Source organism: Acinonyx jubatus, chromosome B4 (assembly GCF_027475565.1).
Source record: "Acinonyx jubatus isolate Ajub_Pintada_27869175 chromosome B4, VMU_Ajub_asm_v1.0, whole genome shotgun sequence".
Classification (NCBI taxonomy): domain Eukaryota; kingdom Metazoa; phylum Chordata; class Mammalia; order Carnivora; family Felidae; genus Acinonyx; species Acinonyx jubatus.
This window is the reverse complement of record NC_069387.1, coordinates 118,544,333-118,567,207: the sequence shown is the minus strand read 5'-3', so window position 1 is coordinate 118,567,207 and position 22,875 is coordinate 118,544,333. Positions and strand designations below refer to the sequence as shown.

The 22,875-nt window shown below is 34.1% G+C and overlaps 1 protein-coding gene across 5 annotated transcripts in view; it reads right to left on the bottom strand.

Moving 5' to 3' along the window:
* The window catches only part of SCYL2 (SCY1 like pseudokinase 2), a 69,542-nt gene that overhangs the window by 19,711 nt on the left and 26,956 nt on the right, over positions 1-22,875 (bottom strand). For 4 of the 5 annotated variants that reach the window (XM_053226645.1, XM_015070855.3, XM_053226647.1 and 1 more), the window contains 9 exons: positions 21,008-21,152; positions 14,878-15,027; positions 13,332-13,553; positions 12,163-12,279; positions 11,464-11,589; positions 10,471-10,647; positions 8,379-8,501; positions 4,064-4,177; positions 261-393 (listed from right to left, as the gene is read on the bottom strand). In XM_053226645.1, coding sequence (XP_053082620.1) covers positions 261-393; positions 4,064-4,177; positions 8,379-8,501; positions 10,471-10,647; positions 11,464-11,589; positions 12,163-12,279; positions 13,332-13,553; positions 14,878-15,027; positions 21,008-21,152 — 1,307 coding nt within the window. The remainder of the gene's footprint in view (positions 1-260; positions 394-4,063; positions 4,178-8,378; positions 8,502-10,470; positions 10,648-11,463; positions 11,590-12,162; positions 12,280-13,331; positions 13,554-14,877; positions 15,028-21,007; positions 21,153-22,875) is intronic. The other variant, XM_053226648.1, reaches the window with a different exon arrangement.

The following is a 22,875-nucleotide window of genomic DNA, read 5'->3' as shown; positions in this document are numbered from 1 at the left end:
GTTTGCCTCTTTTATTTGGCATCATTTTATAGGGAAAACTACATGCTATCATGGTATTTGTGAAGCTAGGATTCCCAAATGTCTAATTTGCTAAAATTAACACAAAGAAAAGTTATATCATGGTATTTATCCCATCATTCTTCAATTACTGAATGCTATATACTTGAAAAAAGGATACAAAGGTTTTATAATTTGGAAAATTCATTTGCGTGACTATAAAACAATAAAGTAGCATCAAATAACATTAAGTTTTCAGCTACCTAAAATTCCCATGAGGACTGCGGGTTCCTTGGATGGAATCTGTTGTAAGAAGGGCAGGATATCATCAAGAACAAACCACTTATCCAAGTATTCCAAAATCTTTCCTAAGCACACTAATGAATTTACACGAACCTATTAAGAGAGGTAAATTGCATTAGTCACTTAAAGTCTTGCAATCTAGAACAAAATGTTTAAGTATAAATTTAATCTTCATGTAGATATGTTAAAATCTCAAGAATAAAAGTAGGATGAGGTTTAAAAGCTCTCATCCTTTATTAACATAGGAAATCCATGTATTTACTAACTCCCCTAGACTTGTTTCAGGAAGAATTTATGATTGCTTTACCAGGACACTAGTTAGGTAAAGGTAAGGAATGACTTCAATTTTGTATCCTTTTAAATGAAGTGATTAGGATTTGAGAAGCTTTACTATATATGTGTTTATTAACAATATTTTTGGGGGGACATCTGAATAATAAAAAGGACTACATTCTCCTACCAAGTGATCAAGTTTACTAGGCTTCCAGTACTTTTCTCTAACTCAGGTTTAATTCATTCTTCAATATTTCAACAACATGTGAAAATTATCTATACTTTACCCTACCTGAAGTTTTCTATTTCTAAATATATCTTTAATACAGACATTAAAACCTAATACTTAGGAACTCTTTCACCAAAATTCTATCTATATTTGCTTGACTATTTTGATAAATATTTCACACCCTATTTTTTTGGCTTGAATTTATTAAGATAATTACTTCAAGGAGAAAAAAAGAGACAAACCAAAAAAAAAAAACAAAAAAAACAAAAACAAAAACTGGTGGTTGCCAGAAGAGAGATGGGTAGAGAATTGAGTGAAATAAAGGGGATTAAGAATATACTTATTTGATGTAATGTACAGAATTGTTGAATCATTATATTGTACACCTGAAACTAATATAACACTGGATATTAATTACATTTCAATTTTTTAAAAAAGAATAAAATCAATAAAATTCCAGTTAAAAAAAACTAAGAAAAACAAAATAATTTAGTTGGTTAAAAAAACACATTTCTACAAGAAAGATAGAAAAAAATCTGAAAACTAACATACAATTGTTTTCTGAAATTCAAAAATAAGGAATATTACAAATTCAAAAAAAGATAGCTAAAGTCTTAATTTGCTCTTAGAATCAGTATTTTAAAAGGAATTGCCGTGTGTGTGTGTGTGTGTGTGTGTGTGTGTGTGTGTGTGTGTGTGTATGAAGAGAACCTAGAAGTACTAGTTTACTTTTATTTTTATTTTTAATATAAAATATTAGTCATGTAAGTCATGAAGAAATAGAGCTCTTATTTTACCTACCTCTGTGTAGAATTTATTTTTTCTTTATTTAAACAGTATTAAACCACAATTCTAACTCATGACTCACATTTTAGGAACTTCCCAGTTAGAATCTTTTAACCTTATGTCCATGAATGCAATTCAGGAATTCACATTTGCCCCTCTGAAGGCAGGAGCACCATACATGGTATATAAAATGCAAATCCATTCCAGAGTTACTGCTCTAAATGCATTCATTATAATTCTTTGTAAACATGCCTTTGAGGGCTCAGTTGCCATCTTAAAATGAGATATAAACATCCCCAGGCATTAATACAGATCATTTAAGTACCTATGCTTCCCACCTCATACATACTTGGAACTGAACTAGAACATGCACTTTGACAAAATGTATGCTAAAATAAATGTATGCTACCATAAAATAAAAGTGTGACTTAAATGATTTTTCTTTTTCCTTTTTTAAGCTTTTTTTATTTTACTTTAATCTGTATACTCAATATGGGGCTCGAATTTACAACTCCAAGATCAAGAGTCCCATCCATTCTCTACCAACTGAGCCAGCGAGGTACTCCCAGATTTTTAAAAGGCATTTTGAAAATGAAATTTTAGGGACACCTGGGTGGCTCAGTCGGTTAAGCGTCTGACTTCGGCTCAGGTCATGATGTAGCAGTCAGTGAGTTCGGGTCCTGCATTGGGCTCTGTGCTGACAGCTCAGAGCCTGGAGCCTGCTTCAGATTCTGTGTCTCCTTCTCTCTGCTCCTCTGCTCTGTCTCTATCTCTCAAAGATGAATAAATGTTAAAATAAATAAATAAATAAATAAAAAGGAAAAAAGAGAAAAAAAAGAAAATGGAATTTTAAGCTGTATATTACTTCATCTATTTTGAAAATTCAATCAAAAAAATTAGAAAATTTCAGAGAAAAGAACTGGATTTCAAGTCTTTTTAATACTGATGAAGAAAAACACTCAGGGGGGTATAGTAACTTGCCCAGTGGCACAGGAAGGTTAGTAGAAGAGTCAGAATAAGAAAGAACTCAGGTTTCTTGACCTCATTTCATACTTGTTCATTTTGGTAAACAATGATACTTTTTCCTAGTTTTGTATTGTTTTCTATCTCAGAGCCATTAGAACCAAAAAAAACATAAACTAAAATGGATTAGGTAAATCATGTCATTTTAATAAGGTAAAATCATGTCATTTAAATTGCTTTTGCCTATCATTCCATTAAGCTACAAATGCTTATATTTATTTAAATTCACATTTCACCTAATAAAGATGAATGAGATCTCCAAAGAACTATATTTACAAAATGCAAATTTAATGACCATTATCAAACAACAATATAAAGAACTGATCAGATGAATGAAGAACATTTCTCCCTCTTTTCTAAAGCTGCCATTTGAAGAGAATATTCAATGTTACTTCTTAAAAGAATTATTTGTAGGATAAATTCTTATGATCTACCGTTAGAGAAAAGGTTGAGAATACATATGCCTCTCAATATGAGATAATGAGAACTGTTATTTATTCTACTTCCTTGACCAACAACTATAAGTGTTAAAAATTCTGTAATCAAAGGAATCAACTGCCTTTGGCATAGATTATTGAGTACAACTATTTCCCACCACTCGTATTCTTGTTAATGTATTGTTTTATTGTACCCTTATTTTTTTTTAAAGTAGGTAAGTGGTGGATATAAAAATATAGAGATAGATTACTAAAAATAAAGGCAGTTTACAAAAGGAAGCTATTCAGAATGATTATAGGCTTATACACCAAATTAAACTCTCATGATTATTTCAAAACTACCAACAAAATAAATTGTGAATTAAAGCAGAAAAGTATTAAGAAAGAAAAATTACTCAGATTTTCTAGTGAAGCACTCAAAGTTAGGGGACAGGAGCAAGGTCAGGGGTGTAATAGTGCAAAATTATGTATCAGGGAAAACTAAAGCTATTGCTCACTTTTTTTTTTTTATTGCTCACTTCTATAGTACTATATTATATAGGTTACCTATAGCCAAGATGAAATATATGAACAAATTACAAAAGGGTTATTTAGGGGCACCTGGGTGGCTCAGGCAGTTGAGCATCCGACTCTTGGTTTCAGCTCCGGTCATGATCTCATGGTTCTTGAGTTTGAGCCCCACATCAGGCTTCATGCTGACGGTGCAGAGCCTGCTTGAAATTCTTCTTCTCTCCCTCTCTCTCTGCCCTTACCCCCATGCGAATGCGCATGCTCTCTCTCTCAAAATAAATAAGATAAACTTAAAAAAAGATAAATGAAGTTTGTTGAAGTTAATACACTGACAGTGCAGAGGCTGCTTGGGATTCTCTCTCTCTTTGCCCCTCCCCTGCTCACTATATCTCCCTTTCTCAAAATAAATAAATAAACATTTTTTAAAGGGTTATTTAATAATAAGAAAATGATTTAAAACAATGAGAAGTGAAAGAAAAGCAAAAATTAATATGCAATTACTTACAGCAAGGGAAGATGTCTGTAGACATGCATTTTTAATTCTTGGTATCAAAGCATTTTTCATGGATGGGTAGTCTATAAGATTTGCAAAGGTTGGAATGATGTTTAAACAGAGTTCCTATTAAGAAAATACACTGATTCAATCTTAGAGAAAGACTCTCTTCATCCTTTCTCCCACATATTAAAAACATTTTGCATTTACATAGCTAATTTGTCACACAGTTTGAAATAAACTTTTATTTATGTTTTATCATTTGCTCCTTTCAACAACTAGTTGAAAGAAGAGTTGTCACTAATTTTCAATTTTACAGATGAGAAAACAGACTCAAAAGATCTTATTCAAGGGGCGCGTGGGTGGTTCAGTCAGTTCAGAGTCCAACTCTTGGTTTCAGCTCAGGTCATGATCTCATGGTTTGTGAGTTTGAGCCCTGCGTCGGGCTCTGCTGCTGACAGCGCAGAGCCTGCTTTGGATTCTCTCTCTCCCTCTGTCTGCCCCTCCCCTGCTTATGCTCTCTCTCTCCCTCTCTCAAAATAAATAAAACTTTTTTAAAAAATTTAAAAAGGACCTTACTCAAAATCATGCAAAGTCATATAACTAGCTTATGGTAACAACAGTCCTTGGTCTTCATTCCTAATTTCTTTCCATGATAACACAATTCATCAATTCATCATTTATTATTTAAAAATGGGAACACCTAAGTTTTGCTATCTTTCACAATAAGGATTAAATACAAAGTAACATAGAACTATTTCTCTTAAATAAGGGATTTCTTAGCTTATCATAAAATAGAATACAAACATTTTCTTTAACATATTTTAAAAGATTGTTTTATAATATTGGGGAGAAATACAATAAGACACTATTATGTAACCCCAGTTTTTATAAAATTTTTTTTTTAACGTTTATTTATTTTTCAGACAGAGAGAGACACAGCATGAACGGGGGAAGGGCAGAGAGAGAGGGAGACACAGAATCAGAAGCAGGCTCCAGGCTCTGAGCCATCAGCCCAGAGCCCGACGCGGGGCTCGAACTCACGGACCGCGAGATCGTGACCTGAGCTGAAGTCGGACCCTCAACCGACTGAGCCACCCAGGCGCCCCAGTAACCCCAGTTTTTAAAACATGTATGCATATGTGTCTGTCTACAGGCTTAGGGAAAAAGACTCAAGGATAGATACGGAAATGTTAACTATGGGCATCTCTGAGAGAGGATTTTAATTTTTTTTATATGTTTAAGCACTTCCAAATTCTAAAACTTAAGCAAGTATAACTCATAGAAACAGGAAAAAGTTATTTAAAACATTGTTAACTAATATTGGCCACAATGTAAATGACTATAACTGGGAACTCTGAATGAGGCTAACAGAGGAAAAGGGGGACTAAATGAGATAAGGAAAAGAACAAGAAATGGCTTGAGAACTAACTGGCTCAAGAACATATATCTCAGATACCTTATAAGAGCAGAATGTTCCTTGTAGCAAAGCAAAGAAGAAGGGATTACTAAAGAAAATGGAGGCATAATTGTGTATCAGGAAAGGAGTTAGACAATATTCGGTATACTTAAAGACATTCATTTGTAGTTAGCAGACAGAAATAAATTAACTACTAACAATCTGTTATCAAAATAATGGCCAAGTATTTTATTTGCTTTACTCCCAATTTCCAAAAAGCAGCTATTAAGAGTTGCATGTTTATATCCACTCAGAATTGTAATTAATAAGTGTGACATAACTTGAGGATAAGAAGTACAAGCTACGTTCAAGGATGCCCATTTTCCAAAGATGGGCAAGAATAGGCAAGAGTGAGCAGTTTATGAGATACTGTACTCCTGTTACCAGAGGGGACCTCTGTAGGGAAGGTCAGCCTTTAATTCATGAGAGCAAGCATACATGTGCACTATGCTGTATAACCTAGCAATAGGTTATAAAGAGGCAAATCTTAAATTATGTCTAAATCATTTAGCTAAAAGTGGGGAGGAAGAGCTCTTTTCCAAGAAGGAAATACGATGAAGAACCTAGAAACAGGAGACTGAAACAAACCAAAACTCAAGGAAGTCATTAGCTCATTCTCAGGAATTTCTGCCTCTTAGTTTATACTTTATAACTGGTGGTGGGGAGAGGAGAAAAAGCATAGCTTCTAAGTTTAATTTTAAAGGTAAAAATTTTTTATTTGGTTCACATATACATTTCTATTCAAGCCTCTAAGCACCCTCAATTTTGTACATCATTTTCTACTTTCCTAAATGTATTTCTGAACCCCCTTTAGCCTCCTAAATATTTCTAATCAAACTTCACTTTAAAAATATCACTCCAGAGGCACCTGGGAGGCTCAGTTGGTTGAGCATCTGACTCTTGATCTCAGCTCAGGTCATGGTCCCACGGTTGTGGAATGGAACCCCAAGTCGGGCTCCACACTGAGTTGAGATTCTCTCCCTGTGTTTATGATTCTCTCTCTCTCTCTCTCTCTCCCTCTGCCCTTCTCCCCACTTTGTGTTCTCTCTAAAAAAAAAAAAAAAAAAAAAAAAAAAATTAAAATTAAATAAAAAATATCACTCCAAAAATGAATTTCCAAAGTTACTTTCCAGCCTTCTACTTGCTTGAAACTTGAAGACTTTTGTTTCTTGGGGTGCCTGGATGGCTCAGACAGTTAAGTGTCCAATTCTTGGTCTTGGCTCAGGTCATGATCTCATGGTTTGAGAGTTTGAGCCCCACACTGGACTCTGTGCTGATAGTGTGGAGGCTTCTTGGGATCCTGTCTCCCTCGCTTTCTGCCCCTCCCCCATTCGTTTTCTATCTCTCTCTCAAAATAAATAAACATTTAAATAAAGACTTTTGTTTCTTGCTCTTATTCTAGTATTCTCCCAAAGATCAGATAGTCTTTAACACTCTTACCAAGCAATGATGATACTAATTAATTGGACTGGTGACTAAAGACATACTGAATGATACAAGAAATGTGGGTTTCTAAAATTCAGCAAAGCTGCACAGGTCAATCTGATTTAAATATTAACTATTTCAATAAAATACTTATTGGCTGATGTGTATTGGCCAAATGAACCCTCTTATGAAGAAAAATTAGCTTTCACATCACTCAACATTTCTCTCCTTCCTAATCTCAGTGAACATAAAACCAGGTTGGCTACACAGGGCCTGTGGGAATGTTTTAAGAAGCTATAATTCATAACTCCTTTGGAAAGGCCTAAAAAGTAAAAGTAAGTACTTCTTTGTCCCATGTCATTTGGACAAAACCAGCATATCCTCACCTTTAAGAAGGCATGACGTTATATGGAAAAAACGTAACATGAACCTCACAATTTTGAATAAGCAAAAACCTAGACAAAGACTAAAATGAGTCAAAAAAGTGACCTTATACACGTGGTATTAGGTTCACATTATTTTTAAGTAATCTCCATACCCAACATGGAGTTTGAACTCACACCCCAAAATCAAGAGTCGCATTCGCTACTGACTGAGCCAGCCAGGTGTCCCTGGTATTAGGTTCACATTAGAAAAAAAAGGCTTTGGTCAATAACCTTTAAAAATTAAAATTCTGTTTTTCTTTACTAGAATTTCTATACTGGCAAAGAAACTTTAAATATAAAACCATTTATGCAATGAGATGATCTTAACATAGGTACTTATTTTCCAAAGTAAAAAAAAAAAAAAAGGAAAAAATTATACTTTTAACAGCAATCCAAAATTTTTTTGCCAGACAGCCCTATAGAACCAAAATTTTAATAGCAAAGCTAAAGAACTAAGTTTGGCAAAGTACATGATGTTTCAACATAACCTCTATGACACACAGAAATAGCTATAAATGCATTAGGAATGGCCACACTAAATTACTGTCTGGTTTGCTATCTACTTGCTACACAAATTAACTTCAGTATAGAAGGAACACTTAGAAAAGTAAGTTATCAAGCATGAAAAAAAATTAGGAATATGGGAATACCTACTTAATGTTTTCATTAAAAAAGTCACATGTATCTTTGACATTTCATTCCTATGTTAGTTATTCATTTAGGAAGAAGATATACAATGATTCAACTATAAGAAATCAAATCTTTCAGAATAGAACATTTTTGATAAATAAAAGCAATGAATCTTTTACTTTGTTAATACAGATATTTGTCAATACATTCTTTAAATTAATTGGGAGCAGATACATTTTAGTAACAGTATATAATGCAATTCAATGGATTAATAATATAGATCACTATTGAGCTTTATATAAAAGATTTTATAATTCAAACCCAAAATGTACTTCTTTCTTTTTTTTTTAAAATCAAAATCATTATTTAAAAAAATCAAATATTATACCTGGATCTGAATGGAAGGAGCCTCTAGTGCTCTATAAACCATTGGTAAGACACTGTTCTTTATCTCATCAGGAGGAGTTTTGGTTAGTAGCAAATCCATTTTTTGTAGGAAAATTAACAAAATCTGTGTAGAAAAAAGGAACAATGTATTAAAGCCTACAATCTTTATAAGATTTCACATATGACAAAATTTAAAGTCTCTTCAAAAAAGTAAGTTCTGTATTTTGACACTCACCATGTTGCTAGCCTGAGGGCATGGAAGACAAAAACATACAAATCAAATTTCTTAGATTTCTGGAAGCACAATATTTAACATTTGCTCTCAGTTTAAACATTTAAGTGAAGACTAATTTCCTAACTCTCACATATCTTCGGCAATACATTACTCACCTGTAAGTACCACTATCTGGGTATCCAATGGGTTTAAAAAAAAAAAAAAAAGAAAGCCTGAGAACAGCAAAGTCAGATATCCCAAAGAAGTAGTTCACTTGGCTTCTAAGTTTAAGAACAGAAGAAAAGGTACAGAAATGAAAAGGTCTGTCAGGAAAAATTCTAAAAAGAGACATTTTCAATAGTCTCCAATCATGTTTTCTCATCTAGTTGCCACACATACCTAGATTATAAGGAAAAAATGGCCCCTTCTATTCATGCAGACTACATAAGTGTTTCATGAGTGAACATGTGGCTCCGCCACTTTCACTCCTAACATCTTGACCATATTTGGGGAACTCTGCTTCAAAGCCTACAGTTCCCTTATCTGCCCTTTCTTAGCCATAGGAACTCTTGCTTTACCACCACAGACTTCCTTCTGTTCCCCTCCTTTTAAAGGAAGGACCGCAAATAGCCTCTCATAAAACCATTAAATCACACAGCTGATGGTTTATTAATATGCTACTGCCATGGAATGGCAGAAATATGTAGTAATATTTACTATGTGTCTAGAAATTTCATTTAATCTCAACAACCCCTTTTGTTTCAGAAATGAGCAAAACTAAGGTTTTAAGAGTCTAATGACTTGCCCATGTCATCCTTCTAATAAGGATGAAGAAGACCAGATTCAAACCCAGGTGTGTGACCCTACTGCTCTTAAATCCAAGACTACCTTGGGGCACCTGGGTGACTCACTTGGTGAAGCATCTGACTTCGGCTCAGGTCATGATTTCACAGTTCGTGAGTTCGAGCCCTGCATCGGGATCTGTGCTGACAGCTCAGAGCCTAGAGCTGCTTCGGATTCTGTGTCTCCCTCACTCTCTGCCCCTCCCCAGCTCATAATGTCTCTCTCTCACAAACAGTTTTTAATTTTTTTTTTACATCTATTCATTTTTGAGAGACAAAGAGAGACATAGCATGAGTGGGGGAGGGGTAGAGAGAGAGGGAGATGCAGAATCTGAAACAGGCTCCAAGCTCTGAACTGTCAGTACAAAGCCCAACACGGGGCTTGAACTCACAGACTGTGAGATCATGACCTGAGCTGAAGTTGGATGCTTACCCACTGAGCCACCCAGGCGCCCCTAAAAAAATTTTTTTTAAAATCCAAGACTACCTTGAATCTGACAAATATTATAATAGAGTCTAACATCAGAAATTAATTACATTTTAACTTATAATACACACACACAATTTCCATGGTGCTGTAAGCATTTTCCTCCTCCTGGTAAAACTATTTATCAGCAATAAAATAAAGAGAAACAACTGGCATAAACTATCTACAAGCTAAATAACAAAAAATAACAAAAAGAAAAACAAAAACAAATATTTAAAAGTACAGAAGAAAAAGAAATACTTCTTTTCACAAACCAATAACTTTCAATAAGTCCAATAAGAACAGTATGCCAGATCTCAATATAATTTATTTTCTGAGGTGGTAACTTACAGAGAGCTATCAACATTTACTTGCAAAGTTTAATTATAATTTTAGGAATGGTTCACTTCAAACATATGCAAAATAGGTTCTAATGGAAAAAAAAGTCTCTTATACTTACCTCAATTTTTAAAAAGTCACACATCCACTTCTTTTGTTTTCAGTGATAGTCTCATTGACTAATATCATTAAGTAACAGAAAACAAATAGGAAAGAGTATTTACATACATACCTGGATTGGCTCCTGCTGTTTAAAAACAGGGCCAAGTTCAGGTAGAATTAATTTGACATATTCTTCTTTGGTGCATTCTTCAGCAATCAGTAGAACATTGGGCAAAACAAAAGGTACCATATCAGGGTTTACAAATTCTGAAGTCAAACAAGGCAAAATTCTCTGCACAATGACACGCTGAAAGGCAAAAATGTTTTCATAAAACTAAATTTGACTTCGGGTCTTTAGTGTTAATATTGAAGTTACAGTCTAAAATGTCCAATCCCTTTGGGGAAGATGACCATATAATTTCCCTCAGGAAACCTTCCTTCATTAAGTCTTCACTAATTTGTTTCTCCTCTTCATTACTTACGATTCATACCACACAATTTAAAAACTGTCCTGTATTATTAATTGTTGTTTCATGCATATTGACTCTATCTACACTTACTGAAAGAGCTTTGAGAGCAAGAACAATATTTATGTTTCCTCTTTATTCTCCATAGCATCTAAGTAAAGGGCTAACTAAACAAACAGTGAATAATCAAAGAGTATCGGCAGATTAAACACTGGAGATATTTTTGCAGGAATCACTAGTTTTCCAACCATTGACTTCTATGGCATTCACCAACATATTTTAGACTATATTACACTCATGATTTAATAAGCCAGAGAAGGAGAGTTACAGGAACTAGAGAGGGTAGTATCAATACAGAAGTATCGCTTAATTGCTGGTGAAGCAATGATCTCCACAATGACAGCTTATGGACCTGTCTTCTGACATTTAATGTGCAAGCACTACCTTTGCATAGGTAGTATTCTTCTAATTTTTTTACCTAATTTTTTAGATGATTTTTGGACCCCACGAAAAAGGTCCACTAAACTTTTAGCTTCAGTCTGCAGCCTTCTATAGTCATTTATGTACCTAAGGCAAAAGTTCTATTTATTTCTCTGGAAGAGTTATTATAGTAAATGAAAATCCTGTCTATAAGAAAAAACTGATCAACAACAAACCTTGGGCAGTTTTGGTAGAACTTTTGGCAGTCCTTTGAAAAACTGTGATTTCTGAAGATTATCTCTTTGGAATAAGGTATCAAAATACTGCAGTGTTACTGCACCAACATCATCAAAGAAGGGAATCTAAAAATAGGGAAATAAAATTATTTTGGTAAATATTAAAGTACTTCTCATACTTGAAACTGCCATAATATAGTAAAAAAAAATTTAGAAACATTTAGCAAAATACTAAAAAGCACTTAATAGTTCTAATTATAAAAATCAAAATAAGGAATAACCAAATTTCTTTCAGGTTCAAATTTTTCAGTCGGTACCTGTGAGTTCCCTAGGCAGTAACATTTTCTTTACCTAACTAATAAATGCTGAAAGATTTAATATCTTGAAGGCATAAAGAGCACTATTAAAATCCATGCTTACATGAGTAAATTAGAAGGCCGTGAATTCTTGGGGTGTCCAGAATTTCTACACCTGTATAACTATTAGGATTCTAATTATGTGAAATCTTATTTTATATCACAGCAATTATACACATAAATTATTTAACTGTTTAAAGATTAAAAGAAGTTGCATATTTAACACATTTGAGAATACAAATGTTATCTGGGGCCTCTGGCTAAATCTTGCTTTAGAAGCACTTAATCTACTTTTAACTCCTTGTCTCTCTTCCACCTAAGGCAGGAATTCATGTGTACTCACCTTGGTCATTTGATCTGCATCTGGTCTTACAGCCGGAGTTACATTTAACAGTAGTTTTACATGTTCACGGACTTCCTCGGGTATATTTGAAAGTGAACTAGATCCTAAACGACTCAACTATTCAAAAGAGTAATACTATTAAATATGAATATAAAATATTCAAAAAGATAATGCATTTACAGTCAACAGTCTATTTAAAAAACCTTTTTTTCCTCAAAAAAACTAAAAACAGAACTACCCTACAATCCAGCAATTGCACTACTAGGCATTTATCCAAGGGATACAGGGGTGTTGTTTCAAAGGGACACATGCACCCCCATGTTTGTAGCAGCACTATCAACAATAGCCAAGGTATGGAAAGAGCCCAAATGTCCATCAATGGATGAATGGATAAAGAAGATGTGGTACATATATACAATGGAGTATTACTCGGCAATCAAAAAGAATGAAATCTTGCCATTTGCAACTACGTGGATGGAACTGGCGGGTATTATACTAAGTGAAATTAGTCAGAGAAAGACAAAAATCATATGACTTCACTCGTATGAGGACTTTAAGAAACAAAACAGATGAACATAAGGGGAGGGAAACAAAAAGAATATAAAAACAGGGAGGGGGACAAAACAGAAGAGACTCATAAACTGAGGGTTTATGGAGGGGTTGTGGGAGGGGGAATGGGCTAAATGGGTAAGGGGCAGTAAGGAATCTACTCCTGAAATCACTGTTGCACTATATGCTAACTAATTTGGATATAAGTTTTAAAAAAAAATTAAAATTAAAGCAAAAACAAAAAACAAAAAAAACCTTTTTTAAGTTTATTCAAAAATATATTTTACACTGAACAAACTGCTAATTCTACTGTGGCAAGATAATTAAAACACTTATCTTCAATACCTGAAATTGTTTCTATGACAAAAACAAAATGCCCATCATTTTAGATCATATTTCAATATTCACTCTAGTAAATAAATGCCACAATTAAACTTGTGGTAACAAACTTTGATCCTCATTATTTATAGAATTTCTTTTGTTAAGTTGATTTTATGCAAACTTAAAATATGAGACACTCGTCTCACTTTACAGAATTTTCTGGGGACATTTTAAAAAAATCAAAGAAAAATTTAATACATTTTTAATGCAAGCAAATATTTATATATAAGGCAAATTACCTGATCCAACTGCCTACTAAAACTCTTGTAAATATCTTGCTTGTTAACTTCAAATATGGGTTTCCCTTTGTTAAATACAGCATACATGACAGTTCCTAGAGAGTACATATCACTGGCTGTTTCACAGCTCACAGAAAGTATGTATTCAGGAGCCAAATATTCAGGATTTGGAAGACACAATGATGGTAGATTTGGGTCCCATTCTTTACAAGGAAACTTAGGCTATAAGAACACAGAAAAGGGATTACAAAGATTAAATATTTCAAATTAAGGCAAACCACTATCAAACAGTAGCAACCTAATTTTAAATTCATACTCAGTCATGCAAGTAAAAACACTACCACCTTCAATCCTAAAATTCCCAAATTCTCAAATCTGGAAAGGACACTAGACAAACTGAGAGATATGAATAAGAACTCTTGCAACTTTCAGATGATTGGACCTCTCTTCCAGAAGACAAATTATCACTATAAGATGCAATATGAATATGAAAAGGTAGAACCTATGTTCTATGATACATAAGCTTCAAGTTTTCTGGACTCAGATTATCATTTGAAGCCTTGTTCTTTCACTAACTAGCTGCATGATTTAGTTAACAAGTTCAAAAGGTTGTTGTAAGATTAAACAAATGCATGGGAAAAAATGAACCTAACAAAGTGTCTGACCCAAAGTGTATATTCAACCAATACTAATTCTTTCTGCTTCCTTTAAAAGAGTTTACTTCAATTACAAATCTATCTTAGGTCAAATCAGGATCCCTTTAACAACTACATATATTAAAAACTTGAAATATTACAGTATTTCCTAAGTATAAATAGGCAGATACGATAATCACTAAGTAACAGGTGCTTTGGAACCAGAGAGACTGGGTTCAAATCCTAGCTCTACCACTTAACCACCTGCCTAAACTTAGGCAGATTATTTTATTCTATGAGCCTAACTTAGTCATCTATATTATTCCTGTATCTCACCGACTGTGGTTAAGAAAATACATAAAAAGTGTTTAGTAAAGTGCTTCAATAAATGTTAGCTATTATTATCACTGCTACTGTTGTTATCATGCTCCCTGTAGAAGATTCTGTAGTCCAATAAATTAGGAAAACACTACTAGAGATTCACAATGTTTGTTAGTGTATTTGACATCCTAAGGAAAAAAAAGCCTACTTAACCCAACAGTTCTCAGATTTGTTTAACTCTAGCATCCTTTACTCAAGTAACATTACTATGGAATTACCAAGCTGAAGAATACTCTTAGGTAAAATGAACACTAGAAATTTCTATAAAGTTAAACATTTAAACATACATTGTACCACATAGCCTATTTCTACACATTTATCAGGCATGCAAATTCTCTAGTCCATTCCAGATGCATCACAAATTTCCATAGCTTTAAAAAAAATTAGAAGACTGGGGCACCTGGCTGGTTCAGTCTGTGGAGCACGTGACTCTTGATCTCAGGGTTGTGAGTTTGAGCCCCATGTTGGGTGTAGAGATTGCTTACAATAAAATCTTTTTAAAAAATTAGAAGATTTAAAACCTTCATTACCTCTTGTTCAGAAGGATTGGATGATGATACACAAAAATCAAACCCCATTATTTTCCAGGCTCCACTTTTATTCAAAATTATATTTTCAGGTGTGATATTTCCATGAACCATTTTCACGCTGCTGTGCAAAAATGACAATCCTTCAGAAACCTGTAAACAGGGGGAAAAAGACTTTTACATTAAATAAAATTCCTTTCAAGTACAATAATAAAATGTCTCTTAAAAATCATAATTGCTGCTTCTCCCAATAGAAGATTTTTTTTACATGCAGGTAACCATTAATTTAATCATAAATGCAAAAGAGAAGATATTCTCAGTTGCCACAACGATCAAAGCATTAGTGGGAAAACCCATTTATAAAACCAGAATACACTCTTCATTAAAGTTCCATAGAAGCAAAAGAAAAGAATTTAAAAGCACTTTGCTATCCAAATTTATCAAGTTCCTATGTTTGAAAAATGAAGGAATCTTTGGTTTCCAAGATACAGATAGTAAGTATCAAGGGACACCTTTGTCAATTTTATTCTAATTCTTAGTATTTTTACATACTCACACTTCATACTGAAGTTCGGTTTTTCTGAAAAGTATTGTGCTTAGTTTTCAAATATTAATTGATGCTCACTCATTCTCAGGCTGGATTAGTATCAGGCAATTTTTATATCTGTACCTGAGACTACTATGGAATCTGTTAACCAAAAATGAAGACTGGATTTCTGTTTCCAGGAGTAGATTTTGGCAAACTAAGGCTCCCTGACTTCCAAGACACCATTCCCCCAGGTTTTTCCCCAACTCCACTGGCCGCTGCTTTTCAGTCTGTTTACACTGCTGGTTCCTCCTCAGTACCCCAACCTCCTGGACTCAATGTTTGGACATCTGAAGTTTCCATGTACTCTTTCTCAGTTTTCTCATACCTTTCAATACCATCTATATGTTGACTGTTCCCAAATTCTCTTCAGCCTGGCCCTCTTTTCTAAAGTCCAGACTTGATTATCTGACTGCCTTCTTGATTTCTTTCCCTGGAATGTTTTACAAGCATTTCAATCTTAGAAGAATCTGAAACTGAGCTTCCCCTACAATTCGGTTCTCTCCTCTTGTAGTCTTTTCCCTGTATCAGTTAATGGCCACTTCATTTTTCCATTTTCAAATACTTTTGAGTTATCCTGCACTACTCTATTTTTCTTATACGATAAAGCCATCTGCAAAGCCCAATACCTTTACTACTAAAATACATTTAGAATCTGATCCTGTCTTACCACCTTCCCTACTCTAGACCATCATCATCTCTGGCCTGTATTACTATAACAGTCACCTACTTCACCTCTTTGTTTTTGTTCTTACTCTTCTACATAGTTTAATTCTCAATAAGTAGCTACCATGCCAAGTCACTTTCCTACTCAAAGACTTCCAAAGACCTTTCCTTTCTCTCAGAGTAAAATTCAAAGTATTTCTCTGGCTCTCAGGGATAACAGGACTTAACCGCTCATTAACTCCATGACCTTGTCTCCTACTACTCATCTTCTTATTTACTCCTCTCCACCACTCCAGGCATTTCGCTACCTCTTGAACATGTCATGCATGACTCTGTCTCAGGGACTTTGCACTTGCTGTTCTTTCTGCCCAGACCATTCTTTCCCTACATATCTATATGGTTCGCTTCTTTGCTTTTTTCAGGTCTTTACTCAAATGTCACCTTTTCAGTTATAGATTTCCTGACTACCTCCATCCAAAAGTGCAACCTTTCCCTCCACATCCAAACCATCCTCTTCCCTCTTCACCTTTTTTCTCCATGTGCACTTATCATAATCTAATATATTTACTTATTTTATTGTCTCTCTTCCCCATGAGAATGTAAGTTCTGAAAAGCAAGAATTTGTGTCTGTTTTTTTCACTGCCATACTTTCAGCATCCAGAACTGTGCCACACATACAGCTATCCAATAAATATTGCTTAATGATTTAATACAAAAACAAATTCTCTAAAAAAAAATCCCTTACAGTTTCAACATGAAGACAAGTCAACAGTAAAGAATGTAAAGAGTACTATTTTAGAAGATATCTGAATTCCTGTCCCTACTTCATTACTTACTAGTCTTGCAACTTTGAGCAAGTCACTGAACCTATGTAGGTCCCAGATGGTAAATTACTTCAAATAATGGCATATTAACCTCTTAATAAGTGTGGGAAATCATAAGATTCCATACCATTCTCAATTCCCATCCCTGTAGTCAGTCAACTGGGCCTATTCTAATTCTGCATAACATCACTCTATACCTCTAGTACTTCCTATGATTTTTGACCAAGACTTTTTAACTATCATTAACTATTTTTACCGGCAAGCACTATGCTAAGTACTTACAAATTTACACATTTGACTCTGAAAATAACCCCATAGGGTAAGAATTATTTCCCATACATTTTCCCTACCCCCCAAGTTCTACTCTTCTAGCATGATAGTTCTAAAATGATTATCAGACCAGGTCATTTACTCTGCTTAAAATCCTTCAGTGTTCCCCATCATCAAAAAGGTCTTTTTCTATCTTTTCAGTTTCATTTTTCATCACTCCCTGAGACGCGATGTGCTACCTCTAACTGCCTGATATTTACCCTGAGTAACTAGTATAATAAGCAATTAGGGGCTTAATATTTCTCAGATGAATGTTCTCTAGTTCTAACACATTCGAACCCATGAAATTCATATAAGATTTGCATTTTAAAAAATGCTTATTCCTCAAATTTAATTTATAAAATATACAAAGTTTATCAGTCTAGAAAAGTTTTCCTAACTATACAAGGAAAAAGAAACCCCTATGCATGCTTATTGTATATTTCAGGCATTAATTTGATAATATTTTTATATAATTATCTCAGTTAATCTTTGGAACCATTTTATGGTTGGGGAAAAAAAAGTTCAGATGCTTATTACAAAGCTACAGTAATCAAAACAGTGTGCATTGGAGTAAAGACAGAAATATAGACCAATGGAACAGAATGGCATATATAGTCAAATGATTTTTGAGAAAGGTACAAAGACCATTCAATGAGGAAAGGATGGAAGTTTCAACAAAGGGTGCTGGGAAAATTGGATATCCATAGTCAAAACAATGAGGTTGTACCCTTACCTTAAACCATATGTAAACATCAACTCAAAATAAATCAAAGGCCTAAACATAAGACTAAAACTATAAAACTCTTAGAAAAAAACAGGGGAAAAGCTTCATGACACTGGATTTGGCAATGACTTCTTAAATATGACACCAAATGCAACAAAAGAAAAAATAAATTGGATATATCAAAATAAAAAACTTCTGTACATCAAAGGACAAAATCAAAAGAGTGAAAAGGCAATCCACAGAATAGGAGAAAATATTTGCAAATCATATATCTGATAAGAGGTTAATATCTGGAATATACAATGAACACCTACAACTCAACAACAAAACAACCAACCTAATTCAAAAATGGGCAAGAGACTTGAATAGACATTTCTCCAAAGACAATATGCAAATGGATAATAAGCACATGAAAAGATGCTTAAATTCACTAACCACTAAGAAAATGCAAATCAAAACCACAACAATCTACCATCTCATTACTATGAGGATGGCCACTATCAAAAACTAGAAAACAAATGTTAGTGAGGACATGGAGAAATTAGAACCCTGTGCACTACTGGTAGAAATATAAAATGGTATAGCTATGGAAAACACTATGGAAAACATTATGCCAGTTCCTCAAAAAATTAAAATAGAATTACCATATGATCCAGCAATTCCACTTCTGGGTATATCCCCAAAAGAACTTTGAAAGCAAGATCCTGAAGAGAAACTTCTACACCCATGTTCACAGCAGTATTACTCACAATAGCCAAGATATGGAAGCAACCCAAGTGTCCACAGACAAACGAATGAATAAATATAATTCCGTAAATATATACAATGGATTATTTAACCTAACAAAGGAAGGAAATTCTGATACACACTATGACACAGATAAACCTTGAGAACATTATAGTAAGAGAAATAAACCGGTCAAAAAAGAAATAATAATGCATGATTCCACTTATATGAGGCACCTAAAGTAGTCAAATTCATAGAAAATGAAAGTAGACTGGTTGCCAGGGGCTGAGGAGTGGTGGGGTTGGGGGATGGGGAGTTACAGTTGCATGGATCCAGTTTCAGTTTTCCAAGGTGAAAGAGTTCTGGGGATGGATGATGGTATGTTTGCACAACAATGTGAATGTACTAAATCCAACTGAACTATACACTCGAAAATGGTAGGACAGTAAATTTTACATTATGTGTATTTTATCACAATTAAAAAATATATACTGTTAAGCAAACAAGATAAGCTAGACACTAGATACTAGAAGAAAATATTTGTAACTCATGTACCTGACAAAAGACTTGTGTCCACAATATATAAAGAAACCTCAAAACTCAATAATAAAAACCCATTCAAAAAATGGGCAAAAGAGCTGAATAGACATTTTACCAAAAAATATTCAGAGGGCAAAGTATATGAAAAGGTGTTCAACATCATTATTCATCAGGGAAATGCAAATTAAAGCCCCAACAAAATACCACTGCATACTGATTAGAATGGCTAAAATTATAAAGACAAACCATACTTCTGGCAAATATGTGGTAAAAATGGAACTCTCATACACTGCAATAGGAATGTAAAATTAAAAGAAATTTAAAAAATTAAAAAAGGAATGTAAAATGGTATTACCACTTTAGAAGAGTTTGAAGTTTCCAAAGAACCAAAATGTATACATACCCTTTGATCTAGCCATCCCATTTCTAGGTACTTAACAAAGAGAAATTAAAGCATAAGTACAAAAACTTGTATATATTAAAGCACATATACAAAAACTTGTATATGAGTATTCACAGCAGCTATATTTGTAATAACCAAAACCAGAAACAAACCAAATGACCATCAACTGATGAATGGATAAACAAACTATGGTATATCCATACAATGGACTACCACTCAGCAATAAAAAATTATTGATATGCATAACTATATGGATGAATCTCAAAAGAATTAAGTGAAAGAAGCCAGGCAGAAAAAAAGAGTACATATAAAATGATTCCAGTTAGAAAATTGTAGAAAATACAAACCAATTCATAGTGACAGAAAGCAGGTCAGTGGTTTCCTGGGACAAGAGATAGAAAGATAGCAAGAAGTAGGAGGGAAGGATTACAGTGGGTATAAGAATACTTTGGGGGGTCATGAATATGTGCATTATTTTTATTGCAGCGATGGTTTCACAGGTATATATGTCAAATTTATAAAACCATATAGTATTTTAATATGTAAAGTTTATTGTATACCAATTAATAACTTAATAAATCTGTTAAAAAATCATAAAATGATCTCTGTCCCCAAGGAACTAAAATTCTACTGCACAAATTTACTCTATAGAGTTGAAGATATTTCATTTTGGTAAACAGGGAAAGGAAAATTAGAAAAAGTGGACATATAAGAAAAGGCTAACAATATCTCTTGATGCCTATTAAATAATTTCCTTAAAGATGTAATTTTTAATTTTTATTAAATACTTAAGTACTTCAACTTAATAGTTTATGAAATGCATTAACAAGGTTTAGAACTCAAAAAAATAAAAATGGAACCACCCCAACCACCAGTCAGTAAGTGCCCTTCTACAAAGGTTACCAATGTTATGTTTCATAAATTTAAAATATAATTTGGGACACCTGGGTGGCTCAGTCAGTTAAGCATTTGACTTCAGCTCAGGTCAAGATCTCATGGGTGTGTGAGTTCAAGCCCCGCATCAGGCTCTGTGCTAATACCTCAGAGTCTGGAGCCTGCTTCGGATTCTGTGCCTCCCTCTCTCTCTGCCCTCCCCCTACTCACTCTCTCTCTCTCTCTCTCTCTCTCAAAAATAAATAAAAATTTTTTTTAAAATAAAGTAAAAAAATAAAATATAATTTAAACCTAACAACAAACTGTAGAAAAACTACAAAATACAGAAATAGTTTTAAATTACTGAAAGGATCCAAAGGTTTACCTGAAGCAGTTTATATTGCTAGTAAGTTTGAAACAGCCAAAAAACAATTTTGAAAGAAAAAAACTCTTTTCACATGATGAACAAAAATACATACCTGGAGCAAACCATATTTGGTTTCTACATCATAAAGGTTATAATCCTTAATGTCTGGAGATACAGGGGAAGGTAGATTTTCCCAGTTACCTAAAACATTGGCTAAACTGGCAAAAACTGGTTCTGTACAAAATGCCAAGCAATCCCTGTTTTAAAAAAGAAAAAGATTTATTTATCACCATTTTTTCCCACATTATCAAAATCAAATGTACATAAAATATTAGTGGTCAACAAGAAAGTAGACTTAGATTTATTTTCAACATTAATATAATACACAATTTTCAGAATATGCTCAAAGGAACCTGCAAGTTTCCCACAGACCGCCCTGGAGCAAGAGGAGTCAGAAAAGGGCACAGAGAACAGCTCCAGGGGCCTCTATAACTACTTCAATCAGAGCAGCTTTGCTTTTACCTACTTTATATATAATTTTAAAAGGTGTCACAATTTTTAAAATTTTAAATTACTGCTCCTTGATATATAAGAATATTTAGAAATTCAGAAAACATTAGATATTAACATTCAATAGGCTTTATGGAGTAATTATAAAGAACTCAGGCTTTGAAGATGGACAAATACCCAACTTCAAGTCCTAGCATCCCTATCCCCTGACTACGTGACTTGGACACCTCAGCTCTGAGACTCACTTTGCCCATTCGTAAAATGCTGATAAAAAACCACCTTGAAGGGTTACGTGAAGATCAAAGGAGATATTGAATGTAAAGCACACAACACAGTGACTAGCATGTAAACTCAATAGGTCTTTACTACTGCTATTATCGTTACCAAGTGTTTGAGACTCAAGTGCTAACATTTTATGACTTGGGCTTAGGCTCTGGCAATGGAGAACTACAAGGTAGTGTGGTAACAAAGCTAAACCAAACTTCTGCACCTGGATTGTAAATGCTTAATGGCAAGTATGCCCTTTGCTGTTTCATCTTCCTCCTATTCCTGTGTACCTTTTTTTTCACCTTAAACTCATTTTTCAAGTAAAAGCGAATGCAGAAGCTCAATATACGTGAGAGATTAACACAAAGCTCCTTAGGGTGAGGGAGAGAGTTACACTGCTCACTCATGAACAAAGATGCTACCTTGTTCTTTACTCCCTCATCAAGCTCATTAACACAGTGGACACCAGGCTTTCATCTGCTGAACTGTACTGGAGGAAAACTAATCAAATACGCTAAAGTCTTTCCTACAGTTTTCTGTAATTCCCAGGATTCATGTATTTGAGTTACTCTTATTTTTTTTTTCCTCTCTGTCTTGACCCCAACATCATCCTTGGTCACATCAACACCCATATGATTATTCCTCCAGCTGAAGCCCCCTTATTTTTTTCAAGCATATTCACTTCCATCATCATTTTTACAGTTACATGGGAGAAGGGCTATATCCTCTTCTCAAGAACCACCTCCCAGCCACAGCTACTTACTAGACATTATCTCCTACCCCTTTACTACTTCCACCAAATCTAGCTCACTGGCATCTTTATTCACCAAATTCAAAGTATTGAGTCCTGACCATACACGATTGATTCCTTTCTTTCTCCCAACTATCTCAACAATAAACCATCACCCTTTATTACCCTTTACTGAAAAAACCCTTATGAATCCTTTAATAATCATTACAAGTTTCTTCTACTCTCTTCCTTATGTCATAGGCAGAGGAAAGAAATAGAAAACCCCAGTCTTTTTAAATTCAGTACTAAGTCACATAACGTACTTCAATCTTGCTCTTTTTATTTTTCAGCATTCAAGGACATTCCTTTATAGTTCTGTCATTTAGCTCCTTATTCCATGGCCCCCTTTCCCAATTACTCACCTATTATCCACGTTCTACTTTAAAAAGCATAAAGTTCATCTAACATGAATG